This window comes from Pteropus medius, unplaced genomic scaffold (genome assembly GCF_902729225.1).
Source record: "Pteropus medius unplaced genomic scaffold, Ma_sr-lr_union100, whole genome shotgun sequence".
Classification (NCBI taxonomy): domain Eukaryota; kingdom Metazoa; phylum Chordata; class Mammalia; order Chiroptera; family Pteropodidae; genus Pteropus; species Pteropus medius.
Window position 1 is genome coordinate 5951303 of NW_024346771.1, and position 27058 is coordinate 5978360.

The 27058-nt window shown below is 36.7% G+C and overlaps 1 protein-coding gene across 2 annotated transcripts in view; it reads left to right on the plus strand.

The window, feature by feature from the left end:
* Positions 1–4625: 4625 nt before the first annotated feature.
* CNTNAP5 (contactin associated protein family member 5) overlaps positions 4626–27058 on the plus strand; it is a 728931-nt gene continuing 706498 nt past the window's right edge. For both annotated transcript variants that reach the window (XM_039876503.1, XM_039876504.1), the window contains exon 1: positions 4626–4813. In XM_039876503.1, the coding sequence (XP_039732437.1) occupies positions 4732–4813 (82 nt within the window). In that variant the 5' untranslated portion in view covers positions 4626–4731. The remainder of the gene's footprint in view (positions 4814–27058) is intronic.

The following is a 27058-nucleotide window of genomic DNA, read 5'->3' on the forward strand; positions in this document are numbered from 1 at the left end:
TGAAATTGAGTTTGAGGTAGACTAGGAGAGAGAAGTAGTGGAGAGAGGCTAAGTGAATTTTTCTCATAATTTGGCTAAAGCCCATTTGCCGTAATAGAAAAGTCCACTCTTTTGCACAAGCAGACTTCTGCCTTCATTATCCTAAGATTTAACTTTCCTATTAAGGCAAATATACCTGACCTAGCCTGACTTAATTAACAGTCTTTATGGCCCAGAGTGCCTCGAATCCCTTTACACCCAAAGAGACAAAGAACTTCTTCATTATGTCAACTCCAAGTTTTCCTTCCCAGAGGAAACAATCTTTGTCAATTTATAAACTTCTATAGTAATTATTATCTGAGCTATGCAGCACTTAATCACACGTCAACTTATTATTTTAATTTTTTAACGTGTTTACATTATATTTTCCTAAATCATTTTTAGTTCCATGAGAACAGAACTTTTTCCCCATTTCTTATACTTACAGGTGTTGCATATTACTGGCCACATGCTATAAAGAGGGAAAACAAAACAAAACAAGAATGAAAATAAGCATTAGAAAGAAAAATAATAAAATGAAATAAATTAACTTTCTGCTACATCCGTATTTTTAAAAACTCTATTTTGAAGACATGGGTGGCGAGAGAAGTCTTTGTTTAATCTTTACAAAAAAATCGTAATATGTAAAGTTGAAAAATCTAAAAGTACTGATACTCAAAACAGAGTTGCTTACTGTAACCAATGCAGACTCTTCTCCTATATATATCAGATACTCATAGGTCATAGTGAATTTTACGTATTAGCTTTCTAAACAGAAAGGAAACAGAACAGGAGGTGTTCATTTTCAAGTGCCATATGGGTTGAGGCCATTATTTCTGTATGATATTTAACATTTCAATCCGTCTCCTTTTAGGACCCATCTAGAAAATAGAGATGAGCAAGCATACCTTCTTTACGCATTACAGGAGATTACAAAATCAATGAGGCAAACCACTTGTTGAATATTTGACGTCTAAGATTCCAGTTAATGAATGATTCTTTCCATTCTACTCTTGTAAGAGGAAAAAAGTGGGGATATTCAAGGGAAAATGAAGAGGGTGTGAAGATTCCCCATTCCCTATTAGCGATCAATGTGCTCTATCTATGCAGGACTTGTAAGCCTCTTCGAAACAAGGCGCTCTGCAAGTATGAGTTTTTATGAGTTTTTCTTCTATACCAAGGAATATGGTGGGAGGGAGATTATTCAGCTTCTATTCTACTATTCAAAAGGAGTATTTACCAAACTATAAGATTTACAAAAGAATTTCAATACATACATATCAATCTGGCTGAAAACAGTTTTAATAGTATTACTATTCCATAGCTAATAAAAACTTGCTGGCAAAATGCCCTCAGAAGATGGAATTATTTACTCTATCGTGTAAGAGAAACAATTGCTTGCACCTTGCCACATTCAGAGCTGCGGTATTCTTACTGAAACATTAAAATCTTAGACAAATGTCTGCTATTTAAGTCTCAAAGTTGCTCTGAGAACAGGTGTGTTTGAGAGAGAAAAAGCAGCTATAACTGTAAATAGGACTTTAAATTAGGTGCAACTTATACACTATATGCAAGGTCTTCATATGGATATCCATAAATGCAGAGTTACAGTGTTTAACTAATAACTTGAAGAACATGTACAGTTTGGAGACTTCATATAACAAATTTCCCTGATTGCCTTTTAATATATAATCCAAGTATATTTTACCAATACAGAGTCATTTTAAGTCATTCTGTTAGAAAACGAAGCCAACATCTTCCATAATTTTTGAAATAGTTTATTTAACTAATATTTTTTGAGAAATGTAAAAAGTGGAATGGTATAATAGAACATTAATCTCAGCGGCTAAAGACTTGTGTTCTCTGGGTATCATTTCCATATCTGTAATCTGAGAGGTCTTAAAAGTGTTGGTAAGGATGTGGAGCTAAGAGAAACCTCACACACTGCTGTTGGCAGAGACGAGTATGAATTAGTAGCACAATTTTATAGAGAAACTAGTAATACATACTAAAGCTGAAGATACGCATTTCCTATGATCAAAAAAATTTACTCCCAAGTACCTATTTGAGAAAAACTAAGAGATAGTACAAGATTATATAGTTTATACTGAGAAAAAAAAAACAAATGGAAATAATCTGTAGATTAATAAACAGAAGAATCAATGAATGAATTGTGGTATAATCATAAAAATGAAATATAATACAGAAGTTAAAATGAAAAAAAATAGAAGTACATGTATCCAAATGCACAAATTTCAAAAACATAATGAGTAAATTGTGAGATGCAAAAATGAAACAGTTTGATGTAATATATAGATAGATAAATAGATAGATAGATAGATAGATAGATATGTATGTTAAAGACAATCAAAACAATGCTATACAAAAACAATACTATATATTGTTTAAGAATGTAGATATGTATGGTAAAAGTATAAAAACATGATGCATAGGAATGAAAAAGGTGTGTTCACTTCTAGGTATGAATGGGATCAGACAAGAATTCAAAAGGGAATTAAAAAGCAGTGTTCTTAAACTGAGGGATAAAAAGAATGCAAAAGGGACATAAATTATATTTGCAATAATTTCTTTTTTAAATACCTAAGTTTTAAATAACACATCAAGCTAGTTCATATTTTTTTCTAGACTCTTTGGTATGAATAAACTAGCCACTAAGGTGCTTTTAAACCTGAGATCCTCAAAGGCCAGGGATCCCATGGCAGCTTCTTGGGGCCCTTAGTAGAAGAAGAAAGCCCAAGCAGCTGGGCTTTGAAACCCAGCACCCTCCTCACTCTGGCCCCTGCCAACAGGACAGCTTCTTGGATCATCTCAGTTTTGATACTTTGGGATTCACCATCTCTTCGCATGGTGTTTCTCCCACGACTAAAGCCTGTGGAGAATTCTTCCCCTTGCTCAAGAATTTAGCAACTAACATAATTATTTTCAGTTAGAAGCTTAAAGACAAGAGTGTCATTTAGGTAATAAGGGAGAGGTCCCTCAGTGTTCTTTTCTCTCTAATAAAATAACAATGTTCCTAATCCAGTTGTCAATCATCTATCTTTTAGTGTTCCAATGATGTGAGTCCAGCTCTAACCTAAACCACAGGGTAACCTCAGGATTCAGGCAGAAGCTGCTTGAAAACCCAGCTCAACTTGCTGTAGCTGTGAGCTAGCTGGCAGCTGTAGACCAAGGATTGTCAGGAATGTATCTTGTAAAATAAGCCTGCGAAAATGCTACTGCTGAGGACTGGGGGAGGGAGAAATCAACTTCCTCCGAAGTGATGCTATCCAATTTGATTGTAAGCTTCACACAAGAGAAATCATTGTGGTCCCTCATTATGTTAGCGTTTGACAGCTTTCTGACAGCTTCCAATAAAAACAAAATAAGTTGTCTTATAGTAAAACAGGAGAGTCACCAGATGTAAACTAGAAGCCAAAGACAGAACCTCAAGGGAGCCTCTAGGAAGAGACTGAAACTACTCTTTCCCCAATTTCTTTCTTTTTCTTTCTTTCTTCTTCCTTTCCTTCCTTTCCTTCCTTTTTCCTTCCTTTCCTTCCTTTTTCCTTCCTTTCCTTCCTCTTAAATCCTTCCAGCGGAGCCCTCAGATATGGTATCTTATGAGCCAGCCAGGACCCCTACTTTGATTCTCATCGTTACCACACCCAGTTTATCCCTCCCTCTCTCTCAGGCGCCAGCGAACCACTTGGGCTTCAGAACCTAAAGCGCGGGCCACCTTGCATGCAGTACCTGCCCTAAACTATGCGTGTGCAGCGAGGAGAGTAGACGTGTTATGTGGTGAAAGGATGGGAGAGGGGAGCAGGGTGCGGAAAGGAAAGCAGGGGAGCAGACATAACATTAAACCTGTGTCATCCGTATCATCAATACTCATCAGCCTTCCAAACTAGGAAAAAAAATAAACGCTGGGGAAATAAAATCGCCTTATTCGAGCCTTCTCTCCGGGGTGGGGGGGTGTAGCAAAATGCAAAAAAAGCATCTTTAGCTCTTTGCGAAGCTTTGCATGGGATAATACTTCTTGCGAATGCGTTTTTTCTTCCAACTCCTTTAGTATCCCCTCCGCAGCGTTTCTCGAGAACCTTGTTGAAATTCCAGTACCTTTACTCACCCCCAAACTGGGGGGAAGGGGGAAGATTGTGAGAGAGAAACAGAAAGATCCCCTTCGTCTTTCCCTTCTTCCTCCGCCTCGCAGGTTTCGGGGCTCATCGCCGGTGGTGGGAGGAGAATCGCGCAGAGTCGGGTGCAGAAGGGCCCAGGCCGCTCTGATCCGGGAGCGCAGGGCGGGCCCGGTCGGGGGCGGTGCCGCGCACCCTGCGCTCCTATAAGGAGCTGTGCGCCGGCCGGGTGTTGATTCCAGCTCCAGCATCCACCGAGTGGACGTCTGTGGTTGCAGTTGGGTTTGGATTTGCATCTTTAAGGAGGGGGGCGAGGAGGAAGAGGCGGGCGAGGCAGGCGAGCACAGCAAGCGGCAGTCGCGGGGACTGTAGCTCCAGCCTCAGCTGCGGAGAAGATCTGCTACGGGTTCGATAGTTCGTCTGGACACGGGATGGAGTGAAGGAGCGAGTGACTCTCCAAGGGGGTGGGTGGGAAGGGGTTAGCGGTGCAGAGGAGAAAAAGACACGCACAGAGCAAGAAGAAGCCGCGGCGGGCGCCTGCGAATTTTGGATTCGATTGGGAGGGACCGCTTACTCGAGGGAAATGGATTCTGTACCACGGCTGATCAGCGTTTTCACTTTGATGTTCTCCGGCTTGTGGCATTTAGGATTAACAGCGACAAATTGTGAGTACCAGGAGCTGAGGGTGGGTAGGTTGAGATGGGAAAAGATAGCATTTGGAAAGACACTTAACTGTCCAAGCGTGTTCAATTGTGTCTGCTCTGAGCAGAGGAAAAGGTTAAAAAAAAAAACCCAAAAAAACAAAACAAACAAAAAAAAACAACCAAAAAAAACTGATTGGTGTGGTTTCATCACTCTAACCACCCAAAAGTTAGCAGAGCTCAGATGATCCATCCCTGCTGGATTTTTTGCTCTCTTCCAAATCTCAAAGTTCAAGGGAGAAAGGAGAGTCTTTGCCTTAGCCTCCCGTGTTCTTTTTTCCTTAGGCTTAGGTAGCTTGGTGTTCTATGCCTGTGTGAACTCAGCCAGGGCTTTTCCCTGAGAAGGCCCCGGGTTCAGATTGTATGCACCGTCTGGGGCTGAACTCCCAGGGATAGAGATTCTCCCAGTCACCGCACTTGGTGACCACAGCTCATCTCTGAATGCGGCTGCCTGGGGTTTGCAGTATGCCCAGTGCCTTGCTGTACATGGCTCTCAGCTCTGCTAGGCAGAAGGCTCCCGTTGAGGTATGTTGCAACCAATGGGCATCGGTTAAACAGGATTGGGAGTTTTGGCCTGAAAGTCATGGCCCAATGTAGTCAAACCACAAGATCAATGGATGTCCCCGTTACAGGATGAAGAGCTTTGATGCACACTCCACCCCCGAAATCTTTGTGCCAAAGAACACATAAAGAGTGCACACTGAGTGTACACTCTACTGTCCAAGCTTGAACCTCGGCAAGTGCAGAGCGTTTAATTTAATAGATAGGGAGGCTGGACACCTGGGGATCCACCACCTGCACTGGGTATTTAAAGAACTCAGTCAAACTTGAATAAATCTGTAGAACCATCAGCGGTTTAAGCTCAATTGATCAGCTGCCTCTCTAGGCAGAGCAAGGGAAGTTTTCCAGCTCTGGAAACTCCTAAATGATAAAGAATGCAATTAAGCCATCTGTGTTTTCCAAAGATGGCTTATTTCATTTCTGGGCTTGCCCCCCATCTGCTAATCCCGCTGGAACCTCGGAAATGTTTGAGCGTTTTGGTACCTTTTAACACTATTTGTTGTGATCTGAATCATCTCCGTGAGAGAAAGGTAATAAGACTACTCACTACAGAGTCCCTCTACTTCATTGCATAACCTCTTGTGTTCAAGAGGGCCATACGAAAGAGATATTCAACACAGAGTTATACCTCAAGGAAGAGAACTAGACAAATGTTATTTGCTGAAAACTGTCCAAAGCAGAGCCAGTGTTTCTTTCTGGAAGTTTTAGAGATCCAGAATCTATAGTTCATGGCAATGCCTTATAAAGATTTTATTAAAGTTTGCATTCTAAAGGAGTGCTGAAGTGGTCAACCTCTCCAAAAGGGAGGATTCTAAGGGCATAAGTACAGAAATTACTTCAGAGAACTGGTAGAGACAGATTAGAATCTGATTTTTTTCCCTCTTCCTCCTCCCCCATCTACCCCTGCTTCTCCTCCTCCTCTTCCTTTTTCTTTTTTTAAGTGAAGTTGTTCTCATGGTGCTTTAGAAACACATCTAAAGTCCTTTAGTAACAGGAAGTTAGGCATGGTGCTGACCTAGTCTGTCTACCTCCTAGAACACTAGAGGTCAGTATTGTCCTAATGATGCAAAGGTGTGGCAGTGAATCGCCGTTTTCCTTTAGCACTTTACCTATCTGAAAATAGTGAATATTTTGAAGATACACAAAGGTGGAGTGAGGAATAAGGGTGAAATAGATAGAACATACTCTATAGAGATATGGTTTGGGTTTCCTTATGTAGTACATTTTCTTAAGAGCAAGGAAAAATGTAAATTGTAGAATGACATTTTCTGTAAATTAATTGAATAATGATTAATATGTTATAATAATGCTTATAAAACCTATATAGCGTGGATTTAAGACTCAAGTTTATCATTACTGATGCGGCAATAAAGCTAATTCTGAAATTTAAAATGAAACTTTGTGATAATGAGTTTTACTATTTCATCACTGACAGTTTCATTTCCCTATTTCCAATCAACATTTCAATTGAATGTACCTTGCTTGCTAAATATTTTGAGGTCAGTGTTCTTAAAGAATAATGATAAATGTTACTATGATGAATAAAGTGTATTGATCCTGTGAACAATAGAATAGCAGCAGAAAATTACTCCTGAACTCAGTACATCTTTGTCGTCTTCAGAATCTGTGGTGCAGAACCTCTAAAGGAAAAAAGATTTCACACTTCTTCCAGACATCCATTGTCCACACACTTCATTTATTAAATACAGGTTTTGATTTACCATCTATCTATAGTTCGTTAACATTTATATGTATATGTTGAGGAATTGTCAATTTGCACACGTTTACAAGTTATTTGGATAAATTCCTTTTTTCAAGTTTATATTTTTAAATGATATTTCATGTCATTTGTGATGGTAACCTTGAAAATGCATTAGTTATCCAAGATATTCCATGGTATCTGTGTATACCTGTGAACTTTGTTAAAGTAAAACCACTTTTGTTTTAATTTTTCTAATAATATTTTGCTGTTGTTATTGCTGTGTATAGAATGTGTGTGTCTGGGAGGGGGTTTAATATTCTCATAATCTTATCAAAACTTGAACATTTATCTACAGGGGAAAAAATGAAGGCTTACCCAATTATAGATTTTATACATTTCTAATTAAACAAAATTAAAATAAAGTCAGGTTAGAAAGCCAGCTACAGTATAGATATTATGAATCTGTGCAGAGAACATAATTACCAACCAGTAATGAAAACCTTGAAAATTCCCCCATTCCAAATTTTCAGGATATTAAATAGCTATAACACTTTCTTTGGATTTACCTAAAGGGAATTAGTTAATTTCAAATGTAGATCTGCTAGGCCGATGTTAAATGAAAAACTCTTTTACATATAATATCAACTCTTTTGACACAAGAAAAAACGATGTGACTTGATAGTTGGTTGAATTGAAACCAGGAGTTTGAAATGCTAAGTTCTAGCCCTAGTTGTGCCATATCTAAGATATCAAATGCTTATCAGGTTATGCATCCTTCCTGTGTTCACATGTTTGGGTGTAAAATAGTAGTTGGGATATGTATCTACTCCCAGACAGAACAGCCGCTTAATATTTTACTGAAGAGATTCTTCAAATATTAGGTATGCTGAAAGAACATTATAATGGGACAAGAGGAATGTGCAGGACACTTGTAAGGTCACTGTTCATTTTATTATTAATAATAATCAGATGTTATACAATTATAAAGAGTCTTAATTTTGACTAATAAGTAACTTTGAATGCTCTCCAAGCATCTTATCTGTTTGTTGCTACTTATTAGGTTCACATAGATAATAGCCTTGAGAGAGAAATCAAAAACTTCATTCTAGCCCTTTTATCACAGGCCAGACTTCATCTAAAATATACAAGAATGTCAATCATATTTGTAGAGATCTTCAAATAAAGATATGCACAATAGTTTGAGTTGTCTGAAGCTTATGTACAAACCCAATCAATAGGCAATATTATAAATAAGCAAAGATCAGGCTGATTTCTTTTAGTGGGAAAGTGTTTGCAGTGTTCTCCTTGTGGTATTTGCAGTCAGCAGAAGTGAAGGAAATATATAATACTCATTAGGAAGAGTCATAAAGATTTTCCCATGTTTGAATGGGCTTATTTTTAGTGATCCATGTGAACTCTCTTCTCTTTCTCTTCACATAATCCCCATCTCCAAAACAGATTCCTATTTCCACAATTGGAAAATGTAAATGAAAAAATTAGACTGTTGGTTTCCACACAAGGTACAGAATTAAGAGAATTTGAATTTCCTTAAGAATAAGATAACTCCCCTCCCTGTTATTCTCGATAATGAATGACTGTTTGGTAAATTACAAGTTTTCTTTTTTCCCTGCTTGTCTTCCCATTGCCTTTTCTTTCTTTTGTGGGACCTAGTTTTCCTTTACTATGTTCCTTTGTTTTTCAGTGCCCATTCGTTGTTACAAAACAATGAATGCGGTATTGTTAGAAATGTTCCTAAAACCTTTAGTTGGTGATCCAAAGTCTTTAGCTTAGATTTCAGAAATCAGCTGAAATATGGCTTTTATGCACAAGCTAATCGTCCTTACCATATAAGAAGGTGGGGGGAGGATAGTTACCTTAAATGCCAGAATACAGTAGTCATTCACTTGATAGGACTTGATTTTGATGCTTCAGTATACTCATTTGGAGCCAATAATGTCATATTTAATTCATAAGAGAAGCTGTCTTAATTCATCAAAACTCTGACACTGTCTGGCTGGTGTCCTTGTAAAGGTTATTGACTTATCCTAATATTCTTGGTGTATTAAATGAAGGAGTTGGATCAATTGATTATCAAGGTCCTATCTAGTCGTAATGTATTCTTGTCTTTAACTGCTAACGTTGCCTACTGGTTATTCCACTTGGATACTTCTAGGCTGATTATACTCAAAATTGTGAAGCAATTATATTTAGAATAACAACATAATAAATAGGGTTTTAATTCCTACTAACCGCTATGCACTTTGTATCTTTCACTTCAAATGCTGTGTCCACATAATTTGGCCAAGCAGCATAACCTGATAGACTTTCTTAAATCTACTTTACAGATGAGTAAACTTAAGGTTAAAAGAAGTTAATAATCTTCCCAGGATTTTAATGCTAAGCAATGAAAAAAATCAGGATCTGGAACTATATCTATTTCCAAAGAACACACTTGTGTGAGATGTGGCATTAATTCCCATGCACTTGGTTGAGATCTGTGTGAGCATCTGTGGAAAGTTGCCTTGATAGTCCTGTGGTTAGTCTCTGTAGTTCTGTCCTTAGCAAAGGGCATGAAGGTCACAGTTACCACAAGAGCCAACTCCTAAGTCATACCTGAAAAAACAACTAAACTTTTAGAATCTAGATTTCTTGCAAGATGACAAATATCACATTGATCAATGATAAGAGGCCTCATATCTGGATGTGCACCAGATGCTTTATATATTTTTACAAGTTCCCATAAAAACTTGATAGAGAAAGGTCATAGCCTTGATGAAGACTTGTGACTAAACACACAAACAAACAGATAGACAGACACACATACTTTCCCCCAGCTGTGTCAGGTGCCTTTACATATTACTATTATATTTCTATAGCACTTATAATCCTTGTCTCCTCGATTAAATGGCAAGTTCTCTGATTATCATATTTTATTTAAATGTTTATATTCAATAACTAAAACATTGGACAAATGAATGGAAGAGATAATGAATGGTCTCCAACTAAAACTTTTTATTTCTAAATTAAATTCTTCTATGGTTCTATGGCTAAAATCTTTTAAAACTTATTTTTATGCTTATTTTTTAAATTAACAAGTATTACTTATTATTATTTTTGAGAGGCCAAGAAGTAGTTAGCATGTGGGGTTATTAAGTGAAAGAGCAGAAGGTCAGATCATTCATTTAAATATGGGAACTGAAGAATGGACCAGTGCACTCACACAGGCTTGCACATATCCATGACTTCATTGCTGACCTGATCCTACTTATGTGTCAAATGGCCATTGGTTCCTAATGAGAAAGAAGGCCTCTTCATCCATCTGACCTCGATACAAATTTTGAGCTAATTTTATTTTGCAACTTCAATGAGTGTTTCATACATAGTATGAAGATTTACAAATATACTACTTTAAAAATTTCTCTTCATAGCTCAGGGTTCAGTATAGAAAGGAAAAGTTTGGATTTTACTTAATGGGGTTTAGAAGGAAATCACTGAAAAGACCTGATTTTATTGCAAACCTATAACATTATTACTCTGATAACATTATTCAGAGTCTCCAGCATCATCTTTTAAAGCTGCGTTTGGGAGAGGCTTTAAGTGTGAATGGTTTGTGTGTATTACTCATTTAAAAAACATGAAAAAATAATCCCCAATTGAAGGTTCTCTTTCTAGAACTCAAGTATTTTAAAATAATTCTGGAGAAATTAAAATGAATAAGGAGATAGAGTCCATGACCTCAAGGAACTTTGAACATGGGCGGCTAGAAAAATGAATTTTTAATCATGTCAAAATGATATATGCTATAACAAAGGTAAGCAAAAGGTGTAACGCAAGGCAACAAAAGAGCATCTCAGAGTGGCTGGGGCATCAAGACAGGCTCTCTGAGGGAAAAGAAAAGTAAGCCAAGACTTAAATTCAGACTTTACTAGCTGAAGAAATGCAAGGAGATTATTACAGGCTTCCCGTGCAAAGACATGAGAGTAAGGTGTCTTGTAGTGACTTTCTGTAGGAGTGGCTCAGAGGCATAAGGCTAGAAGAAGAAACTAGAGAAGTAAGTAAGCATATGACTCTTATTGTTAAAACTATAGAGTCATGTCAAGATTTTGTACATGTATTAGATATACATGATCAGATTTATGTTTAAAAAATTACTGTGTAAAGAATAGATTAGAATGAGCCCAAACTAGTAGTAAGAAAATTAGTTAAGAGACTATTACAATAACTCAAATGATAATTAAAAAGGGCCTAAAGAAAGAAGTTTCAGAAATTGTGAAGGTTACAAATAATCGGTAAGAAAATAATGGCCAAGTTAATTCAAAACAGAAATAAATGAGCTAGTAAACTCACAGAAGGCACAGATTTGTGGTTAAAATGTATGCTACAGCTGTTCCCATTGTTTTTGACAAATGAGAGCTATAGATGCTTGAAAAGGTGCTCTGTTCTCTGAAATTAAGTTCTTCTCTGGGAATACCAAATGACCATATTCTCAGTGCAGTATATTTCATATTTGCATGACACCATATAGCATATGCTGTCTGTATCCATCATCATGATGCAACTTCTAGTCTGTAAATTATGTTATTTTTTGTCAGCAGAGTGAGAACTAGTCATTAAAGGATGTGTAATTAAACCTCTACACCCCCGTTCTCATTCCCACTCTGGCAGGGGGTAAACCAGGGATCATTACTATTATCTGTGATTGCTCAGTGGAAATAGGTACAGGAGGAATTGGGAGTGCCACATTGATTTGCTATCACTGGTATTTGATTTGCTGGCATAAATTCCAAGTCTCTACATTTCTAATTGCTTTTGTGCATATTCTTGGGGTTTGATTAATGCCATCTGTTCACTGGATCAGCTGAATTGATTGAGTTTTAAAGGATGACAACAGTAATGTTGAAGATAGAAAGAAAGTGAAGGGAAATGCCAAAACACCACTCATGATGTATATTATTTTTAACTATCCACCTTTGGAAGCAGAAATATCCCTCTGAAGATAGTCCATGGCAAATAACAGTCTAAAGAAATTTGCCTAACCAACAGATGCTTGTAGGTGTTAGTCTGGGCCACTGTTTGCTGAATATATATGTTCAGTTATCTTCCTCTCCCCGCTCTCACACTTTTTCTTCTTCTCTTTCCCACTCCTCCTCTCATCATGTGGACATGTAGTTTGAGTGTTGCCACTGGCTTTTCCTTGAGCTCATTATTGTGAAAAGATGTGAGAGGAGGGAAGAGAAAAGTGCTGCCTTACTAAATAAATTATGTGGGCATATTCACCAACCATGAAACCTCCCAACAAGGCCTATTTTGAGGGCAGGCCTGACAGGGATCTGCCACCCACAGGGTACTTGGGAAAGCCCATTTGATTACAACACCCCCACCCATCTGTCCCCAGTCAGCTCTCTCGTTAACTCCATTAGTCCCCTGAAGCTGTAAATATGGGAAAAAGCTATTCAATTCATAGAGATGAGCCTTAAGACACAGAGCCCCAGTGGGAGAGAAAATATAGGAATCTAAATCTATACTGAACTATACTTGACTAAAAGAAACAGACTTTTTTTTTTTTGGCAGGAAAAAAAAAAAGTTTATAGAAGAGAGAGTACTGAGTTATCTAGAGGAGGGGAAGGGAATGTTCTGAATTGGAGAGGGAAAAGAATAGAATTTTCAGAATGTCCAAGACAAGTGTGCCGGCTTCCCAATTTTGCCCAGGCAGATTCTCCTTATTTCAAGGTTGAAAGTGCAGGAGGTGAGCAATAGGGAGGTGGTAAAGGACAGTGAAAAGGACGCATGCCGCACAGTTCCAGGTTGATTTAATTCTCGCTTGGAGACTATTTCCTATGGATGGACCTTGTAGAGTCAGGGTAAGTATAATATGAGTCACTCTATATAAAATGAACATGATGTGGGCATTCAATAATCATACCTGTTGTTATAATTGCTAATGAGACTCAACATGGATTCTCTCAGAATGAGTTCTAATATTAATTAGGGCAAAGATAACTACATTTTTCATTCTCAAGCAAAGATAAGGTTCCACTCTCCCTTCGTCTGAGTAATCAGAGAGCTGAGTGATTGTCAAAGCAATCAGAAATGTGTTCTTATTTAAACTCCTATATCTAGGGGACTGTGTGCAGCGTTAGTCTCCACCTGACTGAGAAACATGACCACGTGGATTTCTTACTTGATTCTGGGGCTCTTTCTCTGTCATAATATGATCACTGTTTCTGTGCCTTGGCCAGTGGAACTGCTTGCTGGAAAAAAAAAAACCAAAAAACAAAAAAACAAACAAACAAAAAACTCACAAAGGGAGCCTCATAAGAGAGTGGAGAGAACAGTTTCATCTAGAAAAGAAAGAATCACATCCCCTCCAGAAAACTGAGCAGGCCCTTGCAGAAGATGTCAACACTATGGGGGAAGTATCCTTGGATAGACCTTGAGAGAATCAGTGACCCTGAACAGGAGTGTTCAAAAGGTGTTTCAGATACACATTTGCAGGAGACGAAGGAAGATGAAGATAAAATTGGAAAATTGAGAGACTTGAATATCCTCTCTGTTTACTACTAAAGCCTGCTTTGTGTGAAAAGTAGAAGTGTTTCTTTGTTCTTGTCACTGTTGGGTTAAAAATCAGGGGCTGGTACAATAATTGAGGAACTATAAATGCTTCTTCCACTTTTAACTGTCCCATTCATTCATTCAAAAAATATTTATGAAATGAATACTATGCACGTACTTCCCTGTACATTCACAAAAACCTTTTGTTCACTTAAAATCAATTGACAAGGGGCAGGATTAGGGTTCTGGACCACATAGCTCCAGAAATAACAAAAGACAGTAATATCCCTTCAAAACAAAGCCACGGCACTGTGGCCTCTCCACTTTGTTCTTGCTTAATTTAGTGAGCACCTCTTCCCTTTCCCTAAATCCTTTCTCTCTGCTTCCTTATCTTCAACATGTCTTTTCCTTTGTTCCAACTTGCTTTCTTTCCGATGCTCCCTCCTTTCTTTTCCTCTTTCCTCCTCCCTCCCTTCTCCACGTTCTTCTTCTCTTTTCCTCTTCTTCATCTCTATCTCTCCTTTCTATCTCTCTTCTCTCATCCTGCCTGTTTCAGTAAAAGCATACAAAATGACTTGTTTTTATATTTTATGGTCAAAACTAATGCTTTTCAAACTTCACCGGAAAAAAAAAAGGGTGCATTAGAAATCAGGGAATTCTGAGAGTTCAGCTTCAAGCAGCTGCTGAAGCATGTAATTTCTCGAACTTTATCTTAAACACTTAGGCAAATTTGAATTCTGCTCCATATTATATCCATGTTTATGTTACAATAAAAATATTTTCCCCAAATCCCCAGCAAAGTTGATTTACTTAACCCATGGCAGAGGGCCACATATACTCAGGGGCACAGGCTTTTGTTGGCAGGATTTCCAGGGTTTCTTTCTCCCTACTATGCCTTCTAAGATTCCTAAATGAAGAACGACTTCCCTGTCTATCCTTTCATCTTGGAACAACAGATTGCTTCATTTCCCATCCATTGTGACTGTTGTATGAGCTGCAGGTTATGATTAATCAATACAGGGCCGTGAGAAGATCTTATCTATTCACAGGAGGGAAGGAAACCCATAAGCCTACTGAGAGAACAGAAATGAAGCTTTTTGGAGGGACTGTGGATAAGAAGTCTGCTCATACCTGCTCCAGTCTGTGCAGCACCCACTGTAGTTACTTGGCAATGTACTGCCACATCCACAAAATTTACCTTTGAGTGAATGAGCTCTGCCAGATGACAGGATTGGGGTCAACGAGGGCAGATTCTTTCTGATTGGAAACAGGTTGAGCTCACCAGGATATTAGAAGAGAGATTAATGCTTCTCATTTTACAACAATCAGGAACCTTTTGACACAATCAAAAGAAGGGAAACCAGAAGATTGGAATGTTGGAACATTGGAGATTAGAGATAAAGTTAAGTAATGTGTCTCTTCATTGGCAGTATTTCCAGGGTTTCCAAACCTACGCCCTGTTCTGGGTGAAACCTGATGAGGTCTCATTTTATTCCTCACCACAGCCCTATGGAAAAGTTGTTCTTCCCTCACTCTTCTGGCTTCAAATAACACTTACTACATGATTTGTTTTTATGCTTTTTGGGTAGAAGCTAATGCTTTTCAAACTTCTCCTCTGAAGTGCTATTTGCCAGGAAAAAAAAAGTGCATGAAAATCCAGGGGATATAATCTTTAAAATATTCTAGAGTAAGAATCTGCTGGCTTGGATGGTTAGGTAATTTACCCAAGATAAAATAGATAGTAGATGCTCACACTGACATTATATCCTGTTATCCTGTTTCCCTGACTCTAAATGCATGCATTTTTTAAATTCTACCTATAGATTCTTTGAGCCCAAAGCTAAGGATGAGTTGTTCTTAAACTAGAGATATTCAACTTTTCAGAGCCAGTCCTTCTCTTTGATCCATAGTGAGAAAAGCTTTATAACTCTAGACCTACAAATTAATCACCAATGTGCAGGTCACCTTATTCTAACCTTGCAGGTAGTCCTTTACCCATATCTAGAAGTCCCTATATGAAGTAGTTTCTATAGTAGTTTCTATAGGTCTAATCATTTATAAAAAAAGTGGATTGTCTTACTTATTAGAGCTTGTGCCATCAACCCTTCTTGCTACTAACGGCCTTGTGGATTCTATCATCAGTGGTCACCATTAGCATGTCTGTTCCTATTTCACGCTCCCTATAGACCTTCCTCACTGAACGCAGCATTTTTATCACTACATCGTACTTCCAGTCCTAGAATCTGTTGGAAGAATGTTCTGGGTTTTTGTTTGGTTGGTTTGTTTTGTTTTTAAGTTGGCGCTAGTAAGACAAACCCTATTTGTGATGTTTTGATTACAGGTTCGAGTAAGACAAGGATTGAATAGCATTCAGATCTATTCTTTGTCTTTGGGCTACAGAGTTCATTCCACACCCAGGCATAATATGCTTTCACCCAGTGGGAGCACATGGAGATCTGGGTTTAACAAGGGCATACCCACTACCATTATTCTTCATCACACACTGGGTGCAATGATGGGTACCTGCTCTGCCAGCCTCAAAGTATCTGCTTGATAGAGGAAGACCAGTCCACGTGTAAACTTTCCTTCATCACAGGCTGCATGGAAAGCTAGGCCAGAATGTTCTTTGCCTTATTCTCAGCTCTCTTGTGTTTGTCCCATCTACTCGAGCTGTTGCTTGGCTTTGTTGTGAGGTCTGTCCTTATGTCTCTCTGTCCTCCTTTTCAGCTATTGTCTTGTCTTAGTTTTAGAGAGGCTAAATAGTTTGTTTGATGTCCAGCACCCTTACAGTCTTACTTCTTCCTCTACCAATGGCTGCTATCAGGAAAGGACATAGGGAATCCTGAAGTAGTTTACACTGAGACAATTAATAAAATCTGTGTTCTAGCTCTCAAAAATAATGAGTGCTTCAAGAAAAATGGCCCGAATACTTAAACTTACTTTAGTGCAGAAACTTTTGGTTTCCAAAATGAAATCTTGCATAGAATTTCAGTATGTAAAATAAATGTGAAAGAATTTCAGTATGTAAAATAAATGGGAGAGAAGGTGCAGAATCCCACTGCTCAACCTACTCTTCTCTCTGATTCTTCATGGCAGGACTGTGTGAAGACGTTAAGTGCAGGAATCTCTAAGTGAGTAATTTTATGCAAAAGTGGTTATGCACATGGGAGTTTTGAGGAAAGGTGAGATGGTGCCCTCAAGTCACCAACACTGTGCTGGTGAGCAGCATCTTGTCCACTCCGTGTACTTGCCACCTGCCTCATGGACTCGGTATGAGTCAATGACCTGCTGTTGAGGTTATTAATACTTTAAATATTACTTCTGCCCAGATGCCTATTTAACCATTTGCAAATGTGTTTTTTTTTTTCTTTTTGCTATTTTGTATTAGTCTCTGAGCAAGAGAATCTTATTGGCATTTGTAAAGATAGTAGCTTGTCAGAGAAATGTATCCTCACTTTGATCTCTATATTTAATAATCAATAGCTATACTTATTTTAAAGAAAAAATTATCTTGTGAAGGCCCTTGATTTATCTATCCCCATCCCAGCTATCTCCTTGGAACCTCTTCAAAAGAGATTTCATGTTAGCCATACAGTGAATGGCAAAATAACCTCTTGATAAATTTAATTAAAACATAGGTTAAATTAAACCCATGTACAGACAGCAAGACTGGACTTATCTGCAGTCTAAGGACAAACTCCTGGGTGTTAGTACACGAGTCAGTGCTCCCTCAATAATCTCATACCTCTATTTCCCAACTTTCATAAGAGAAATACAACTTGGCCTCCACCAGTAAGGCCCTCTCAGAGCTCCCTAATGTTAATTAACGTGACTAGAAGTGGCAAAAGATTACAAATTATATAATATTGTTGCATGTTGGGATTTGCTCTTGGTTTCTGATTCCGATTGAACTGTTAATTGTATCCACATGCTTGAGTGTTTGCTTAGAGTACTGTACATTAGAAAATCACATTTCATGTATATGTACACACCATATGAAAATAATTCCCATAGTAAATTCCAAATGTTCTTGTTTTGCATTCTTAATAGAATTTAGTATAATAAATAATTTAATACACACACACACACACACACACATACACACACACATTTGTGTTATTATTAGTTTTCTTTCATGGTTAATATACCAGGTAGATTTTTACATGTGTATGCACTCTACATGAACTCCTTATTTTGGTAAATGTCAAAATGTATTATCCCTTAAGGTCAATATCGACTTGGATGTCACCTCTGTGAATATTTACCTCTCTGGATAATGAATTAAAATGGGCATTTGAATGAAAATTGATATATATTTATTTTCTTAAATTGAATGTATTTAGCCAAGAAGATGGATAAATGCTGTTGGGAGGTGTGCAGAGGTGTTTCACTGTGGCTGCTTTGTTTTAGAGTGGCATTCAGTAAGCAGCTTTTGTATCTGATATACTGCAGTAATTTTTTTAACAGGTTTTTCACATGTTTTTTTAATCTAATGGACAGAATGCAAAACTTCAAATATGTTCAGCTTGACATTTCTGTAACATAATCAGGAGATAACGATACTTGAGCATATGGATAATAATTGTTCGTGAGATTAACTAGCACCTCAGCTTTGCAATTTATTTAGGCCAAGATACTGTTACCTAAGAAACACAAAGCCTCTTCCACAATGATCTAATTAAAGAGGCATACAGGAAGATATGTAAAATTACAAACTAGTTCCTCAGATTTTAAGGTATTGATTTGTTCTTTTGAAGTACCTTATGTCATTTCACATGTTTTAGAGACATGATATGTATGTCTGTGTGTGTATGTCTATATGCTACTCACTTCTTTACTTAACAAATATAAATACCACATGTTTAGGCATCTTTTAATATATCAAACAAGGTTGAGATTCTTTCTAAAATTGTGAATCTATAATAGAAATATTTCATGTTCTTGTTATTACCGTTTTATCAATTTTGAGTAGTTTTATATTGATGTATATATACTGAGTAATCTGATTTTACAAGAACCAGTAAGACATTTCAATAAAAGTATAATTGTGGCAGGTGCTGTGTGCTGTTATATATGCATGGAATGTATATATGCTTTTCTGTATAAATATTCAAACGCATTGCTCTCTTGGTTGTGGCTTTTATAAACAAGATGGATTAGTTTAGCTGTCATATCAGCAAATCTTTTTTAGCCATTACGAGTCTGATAAAAGACCTGGACTTGGGAAAGAATATCATAATTAAGCATAGACTGTGACTTAGTAGTCAAGGGAATAAACCAATGTGAAAATTCATTAGTAAAGTTAATCCAAGAAACATCTGAGCAAGTGAAACAAAATCAATTCAAGGGAAGAATATATAACTCTATTGATGTTCTCGCCCTTGTTGATAACATCGTTTGGGGTAAAGATCTCTATGTTTTCTGTATAAATATCAATTGTTGTTGGAAAATTCAATTTGACTTATTGGGTTCCTATAGCTAAGTGTTTTGTAACTTCATTGGGAAAATGATGCCATTTTGTATATGGTGAAATAAAAATGCTTCAATTGGCCAATGAAAGTCCCATGTTACACATCATCCAATTCTCATCCCAGATTAGAAACTAAAGCCAAGATAGCACCTCTGCTTTTTTGTGTGTGCTAGGAAGGTTTGATTCCTAAAAGAAGCCAAAAACACTGGGAGGGTTATTTGTCCATCATTTATGTGAGAATGTACACACATGCCTGCACATAGTACACATAGGCATTCACTATTAGTTTGTATTTCTATCAGAAAAGAAATTAAACCTAGTAGGATTAGATCAACTAGAAGCAGTTCTGCCCCCAGGAGACATTTGGCAATATCGGTAGACATTTTCAGTTGTCACAACTGGGAGCTGTGTCTAGTGGGTAGAAGCCAGGGATATTAGTAAGCATCCAACAATGCACAGAAATGCACTCTACAACCAATAATTATCTAGCCCAAAATGTCAGGATAGCCAAAGTTTATAAAACTGTTTAGATCTGTCATTCATTATTCATCATGTGTTAATTGAAAACAAAACAAAAAACAAAACACAAAAAAGTCTGTCTTCTAACATCTAGTCCTATGCACATATTCTCAGATTAGAAGAAGAAATAAATCCTGGTTCTGATGTGGTCACTTCCTGGCTATGTGACTTCGTGTTAATCATTACATATTTTTCCCAAGTAAGAGTGATGAGATCTGCCCTGACTATCTGTATAAAAGATGAGATAAGGAATGTTTCGGAGAAGCTGTACACACATATTTTTGATATATTTATATTTATTTTAATTTTTCGTTATTTGGAGGAGTAAAAGCCTAGCTGTACTGTCCCCATGGACTTTAACAGAGGATAACAGGGGTGATGTGGGCATAAAGTGAAGAGGAACCAAGGGGACATATCCTGGACCAGGAACTGCAAAGCTTAATTTCATATCATTTTTCATTTTTGTAGTCACTTCGTGGTTAAATTTCCAGTCTCATTTTAAAAAGCAACTGGTTAGGCCACCTTTAGCAGAGTGCCATGCAATAGCTAAAGTCTGCTAGATAGTAAAGCACTTTCCAATTGTTTGTTTTACTTTTTTTCTTTTAATATGACCCCTCTAGCATACCTGTATATTTAAAAGTTCTAGGATGAAACTAAAGGTGAAAAAGTGGCCTATGCATGTGCTTCTGAGGTAACATAGGTACATGACTCAGGAAAGGCTGTAAATCAACCAATTCAGATGACATTTTCTACCTTATTTAGCAGCTTAATGATCAGTTAGATAAGGAAACTGTCTTCAGTTGCTTATCTGCTCTAATTCAATTTTTAATTTTTAAAATCAACTAGAAACAGACTTAATAGTCTTTGATTTGTCTTTTCAATGGAAATGAGATAATTGGCCTTGGCCTCTACTGGATTTCCACTTTTTGAAAAAGGCAGATTATAAAAGTCAGAGGCTGAAAGTTGGAAGATGGAGATGATTGGAGTTAATTGTAGTCTAGCCATGACCTATAAAACCTATGTAGAGCTCCACACTTCCTAAAAGCATTCCAGACAGATGGCTGCTCCATCCTATTACTTACAAGTGCAGAATAATGACTTCACAGGACAGCTTATGTTCCTTCACAAAAACTATAATGATCATAGTATCCTTCTACTGTGCCATAATCTATCTCCTAGCAGCACCAAACCACTTCTCTGAGCTCTGCTCACTAGAGCATCTCAAACCAAAGCTCCTCCCTTTTCATCATGATCTTTCTATAAAACATTAAGGACAGCAACTCCATTTCTCTTGGTCTTCTGATATCACTTCTTTCCCTTTAATATATCAAATTTTTCCTATTACATGACTCTTCCTCTTTGGACTTCTCACCATCAGGTTCCCTTATTCTCCTTTGTCAATGCTCTATTCAAAATACTACATCCAGAATAGAACACAGTCCTTCCTCCATATTTGTTCTTATTGAGTGTGGGGGCCATAGTGTTCTTATTGAGTGTGGGGGCCATAGTGTGATGGACAACCTGGATTGCAGGGGAATTCAGGAAGGTTTTACAACATAAATTTTCAAGTCTAAAATGAGACAAGCTAGAAATCACCAAGAATTTATTATCTCCAGGATACTGTTGTCTCCTTTGTTTTTTTATATTTTATTTTTTTATTTGTTTCAAGCATACAGTACATTGGTTAGACATTTTTATAGTTTATGAAATGATCCCCTTAATTGCAATTTCTCTCCTCTTGCTCTCTGCCTAGCCATTACATTAATGTGGTCTGCATTCCCTATGCTGTGCTCCCCATTCCCATGACCATCTATCAACTACTCATTTGTACTTCTTCAACCCTTCACCCTTTCTCCCAGCCCCTTATTCTCTAACCCCTTATTTTCTGGCCATCACCAGATTGTCCTCTATATTTGTGAGTCTGTTTTTGATTAGTTTGCTCTTGTTATTTCTTAGATTCCACATATAATTGAAATCATATAGTATTCATCTTTCTCTGTCTGACTTATTTTACTCAGCATAACAATCTCTAAGTCCATCCATGTCATTGCAAATGGTAGGATTTCATTTTTTAATGGCTGAGTAATATTCCATTGTGTATATGAACCATAACTTCTTTACTCAATCATCTGTTGGTGGGCATTTAGGCCGCTTCCATATCTTGGCTATTGTAAATTGTGCTGTTAGGAACATAGAGGTGCATAGATCTTTATGAATTGTTGTTTTGGTCTTCTTTGGTTAAATACCTAGAAGTGCAATTGGTGGGTCAAAAGGTATATTCATTTTTTTGAGAAACCACCAGACTATTTTCCATCGTGGCTGTACTAATTTGCAATCCCACCAACAGTGTATGAGAGTTCCCTTTTCTCCACATCCTCACCAACATTTGTTGTCCTTTGATTTATTGATGATAACCATTCTGACAGGTGTGAGATGATATCTCATTGTGGTTTTAATTTGAATTTCTCTGATGATTAGCGACCTTGGGTATCTTTTCATATGTCTATTGGCCATCTGTATTTCCTCTTTAGAGAAATATCTGTTCAGGTCTTCTGCCCATTTTTCAATTGGATTATTTGTTTTTGTTGTTATTGTTGTTCAGTTGTATGAGTTCTTTATATGTTCTGGATATTAACCTTTTATCAGATGTATCATAAGCTAATATTTTCTCCCATTCAGTTGGTTGTCTTTTTATTGTGTTGATGGTTTCGTTTGCTGTACAAAAACTTTTTAGTTTGATGTAGTCCCATTTGTTTATATTTTTTGTTTGTTTCCCTTGTCCCAGGAGATGTGTCCAAAAAGAAATTACTATTAGCAATATCAGAGAGTTTGCTGCTTATGTTTTCTTTTAGAATTTTTATGGTTTTGGGTCTTACATTTAAGTCTTTAATCCATTTTGAATCTATTCTTCTATACAGTGTAAGATGGTGTTCTAGTTTCTTTTCTTTTCTTTTTATTTTTGCATTCATCTGTCCAGTTTTCCCAGTACCATTTATTGAAGAGACTGTCTTTACCCTACTGTATATTCTTGCCTCTTTTGTCATATATTAAGTGAACGTATAAGCATAGATTTATTTCTGGTTTCCGTATTCTGTTCCATTGATCAATACATCTGTTTTTATGCCAGTACCATGCTGTTTTAATTACTGTAGCCTTGTAGTATAGTTATATATCAGGTAATGTGATACCTCTAACTTTGTTCTTCTTTCTCAAGATTGCTGTGAACTGTTGTCTCCTTTATCCTACTCACTGTTTTCACTAAATTAGACCTCAAGTAATATAAATGATTCTCCTCACTTTGCTCAAGAATATCTTGCAAAGATTCATCTTGGTAGTTTTTCCTAAACCGAGTGAATTGTAAACTCTCATCTTACCTCTACTTACCATCTCATCTTACCATCTTCTGCATGGTCAGGTTATAATCCTCTCTTCTCTAGTCTTAATTTTGCTATCCTGTAAACCCTTAAAGCCTATATAATATATGTTACATCTTAAGTACTTATTTATATATTTCCTTTTATTGGACTCCATTTTTCTTTTCATTCAGAATTTGTCCAGTTATGAGTCAATGTAAGGAACTACATTTTACATAGTCTCTGTTTACAATGATGTTAGCTGTGGACTTGCTATACATGACTTTTATCATGTCGAGGTAAGTTTCTTCTCTACCCACTTTGTTGAGACTTTTTATCATAAATGGATGTTGAATTTTTGTCAAATGCTTTTTCTGTATTCTGTATCTCTTGAGTTGATCATTAGATTTTTATTCTTGGTTTTGCTGATGCTCTGAACCATGTTAATTATTTTGTGGATGTTGAACCACTGTTGCATCCCTGATATAAATCCAATTTCATCTTGACGTGCAATCTTGTTAATATATTGTTGAATTTGGTTTGCTAGTTGTTTTTTTTTTGTTTGTTTGTTTGTTTGTTTAGGAAATTTGCCCCTATGTTCATCAGGAATATTGGCTTCTAATTCCTTTTTTTTTTTTTTTTTTTTTTTTTTTGGTATTGCTTTCTCTGGTTTTGGTGTCAGGATAATTCTAGCTTTGTAGAATGAGTTTTTGAGTTCCTTCCTCTTCAATGTTTTGGACTAGTTTGAGAAAGCTTGGAATTAATTTTTTTTTAATGTTTTGTAGAATTTACCTATGAAGCCACATGATCCTGGGCTTTTATGTGCTGGAAGTTTCTTGATTACTGCTTATTTTTATTGGTAGAAATCCATCTGTTTGAATTCTGTTTCTTCCTGGTTTAGTCTTATAAAGTTGTATGTTTCTAGAAATTTATCCATTTCTTCTAGATTGTCCAATTTGTTGGCATATAATTGCTCATAGTGTTCTTTAATGATCCTTGTATTTCTGTGGTGTCTGTTGTAATCTCTCCTCTTTCATTTCTGATTTTCTTTTTTTTTTTAACTAATTATTTAATTAATTATTTTTATAGTGACATTGGTTAATGAAATCCAGTAAGTTTCAGGTGTACAATTTAACAGTAAGGCTTATATATATTGCATTGTGTGTTCACCTCCCATAGTAAGATTTCTTTAGGTCACCACATAGGTGACCCCTTTTACCCCAATATCTCCCTCCTCCCCCAACCCCTCCACCTTCTGGTAACCTATAATCTATTGTCCATGTCCATGAATTTCTGTTTGTTTGTCCTGTTCATTTGTTGCTTTTAGGTTTCTACCCACATATAAGTGATGTCATGTGATTTTCAACTTTTCCTGGCTGGCTTATTTCACTTAGCATGATTATCTTGAGGTTCATCTATGTTGTTGCAAATGGCAGTATTTCATCTCTTTTTATGGCTGAGTAATATTCCATTGTATATATGTACCACACCTCCTTTATCCAATCATCTATCGTAGCATACTTCTGTTGCTTCCATGTCCTGGCCACCGTGAATAAATCTGCTATGGACATTGGTGTGCAAGTATCTTTTTGAATATGAGTTTTCAAGTCTTTGGGGTAAACAGCCAGTAGAGGGATTGCTGGATCATACAGTAGATCATTTCTTAGTTGTTTGTGGAAATTCCATAATGTTTTCCAGAGTGACTGTACCAATTTGCAGTCCCACCAGCAGTGTGAGGGTTCATTTTTCTCTACATCTCCTCCAACATTTGTTATTATGTGTCCTGTTGATTATAACTATTCTAACAAGTATGGAATGAAAACTCCATTTCCCAGTAGCTAGTGATAATGCACATCTTTTCATGTATTTTGGACCATTTATATGTCCTCTGCCCATTTTTTGCTTGGATTGTTTGTTTTTTTGTTGTTAGTGAGTTGTATGAGTTCTTTGTATATTTTCAATATTAGGCCCTTATTGGAGACATTGTTTGCAAATATATTTTCCCATTTGGATGGTTGTTTCTTTACCTTGCTGACGGTTTCTTTTGCTGAGCAGATTTTTGGTTTGATGTAGCCCCATTCATTTATTTTAGCTTTTACACCCCTTGCATTTGAGATCAAATTCATGAAATCGTCTTTAAGTCCAAGGTCCATGAGTTTAGTTCTTATGTTTTCTTCTATGCATCTTACTATTTCAGGTCTTATATTCAGGTCCTTAATCCATTTTGAGTTAATTTTGGTGTGTGGTGATAGACAACAGTCTAGTTTCATTCTTTTGCAGGTGGCTTTTCAGTTTCCCCAATACCATTTATTGAAGAGGCTTTCCTTTCTTCACTGTATGGTTTTGGCTTTTTTTTTAACATGGATTTATTTCTGAACTCTTGATTCTGTTGCACCGATCCATGTGTCTTTTCTGCCAATACCATGTCATTTGGATTATTGTTGCTTTGTAGTATAATTTGAAGTCAGGCACAGTGATGCCTCGTGCCTTGTTCTTTTTTCTCAGGGTGGCTTTGGCAATTCAGGGTCTTTTGTACTTCCATACAAATCTGATGATTTTTTGTTCTATTTCTTTAAAAAATGCCGATAGGTTTTCGATGGGAATTGCATTAAGTCCGTATAATGCTTTAGGTAATAAGGTCATTTTAACTATGTTGATTCTTATAATCCAAGAATAAGGAATATCTTTCCATTTCTTTATATCTTTTTTGATTTATTTTAATAGAGTCTTATAGTTTTCATTAGATAGGTCCTTCACATGTTTTGTGAGATTTATTCCTAGGTATTTTATTCTTTTTGTTGCAATTGCAAAAGAAATACTTTTTTTTCCTCTTTTTTTTTTTCCTGACACTTCATTATTAGAGTATAGGAACACTATGGATTTTTGAATATTGATTTTTTTATCCAGAAACTTTACTGTATACAATTGTTTCTAGTAGTGTTCTTGTGGAGTCTTAAGGGTTTTCAATATAAAGAATCATGTCATCCGCAAATAGTGACAATGTGACTGACTCCTTTATTTCCTACTTGGATGCCTTTTATATCTTTCTCTTGCCTGATTGCACTTGCTAGGACCTCCAATGTTATATTGAATAACAGTGGTGATAGTGGACAGTCTTGCCTTGCTCCTGAACTTAGAGGGAAGGTTTTTTCGTTTTTCACCATTAAGTATAATATTAGCTGAGGGTTTGTTATAGATGACCTTTATTATGTTAAGATACTTTCCCTGTGGCACTGGGATGAAGCCCACTTGATCGTGGTATATAATCTTTTTAACACGTTGTTGTATTTGGTTTGCTAGTATCTTATATAGGATTTTTGCATCTGTGTTCATGAGAGAGATAGGTCTGTCCTTTCCTTTTTTCCTGTTATCTTTACCAGGTTTGGGTATCAGGATAATATTGGCCTCTTAAAATGAGTTAGGAAATTATCTTCTCTTCGATTTTTTGGAAGAGTTTGAGGAGAATAGGTATTAAATCTTTGAATGTTTGGTAGAATCTGCTCTAATTTTGATTATTTCTTTCCTTCTGCTGACTTTAGGCTTCATTTGCTCTTCCTTTCCTAGTGTTTTAAGATGAAGAGTTATGTTGTTTATTTGGACTCATTCTTGTTTTTGGAGATAGGCCTGTAATGATATGAACTTTCCTCTTATGACCACTTTTGCCGTGTTCCAAAAGTTTCAATATGTTGTACACTCATTATCATTCTTTTCTATGTATCTCTTGATCTCACTTTTTATTTCTTCACTGACCCAGTTATTCTTCAGTAGCATATTGTTTAATCTCCACGTATTTGTGGTTCTTCTGCTTTCTTTTTGCAATTGATCTCTAATTTCAAAGAATTATGATCAGAAGATATGGTTGATATGATTTCAACTCTCTTATATTTGTTGAGACTATCTCTGTATAACAGTATGTGGTCAATCCTTGAGAATGTTTCATGTGCACTAGAGAAGAATGTATAAGCAGCTGTTTTGGAATGGAAGACTATAAATGTCAATTAAGTCCAGTTGATCTAAAGTGTCATTTAAGGATGTTATTCCCTTATTGATTT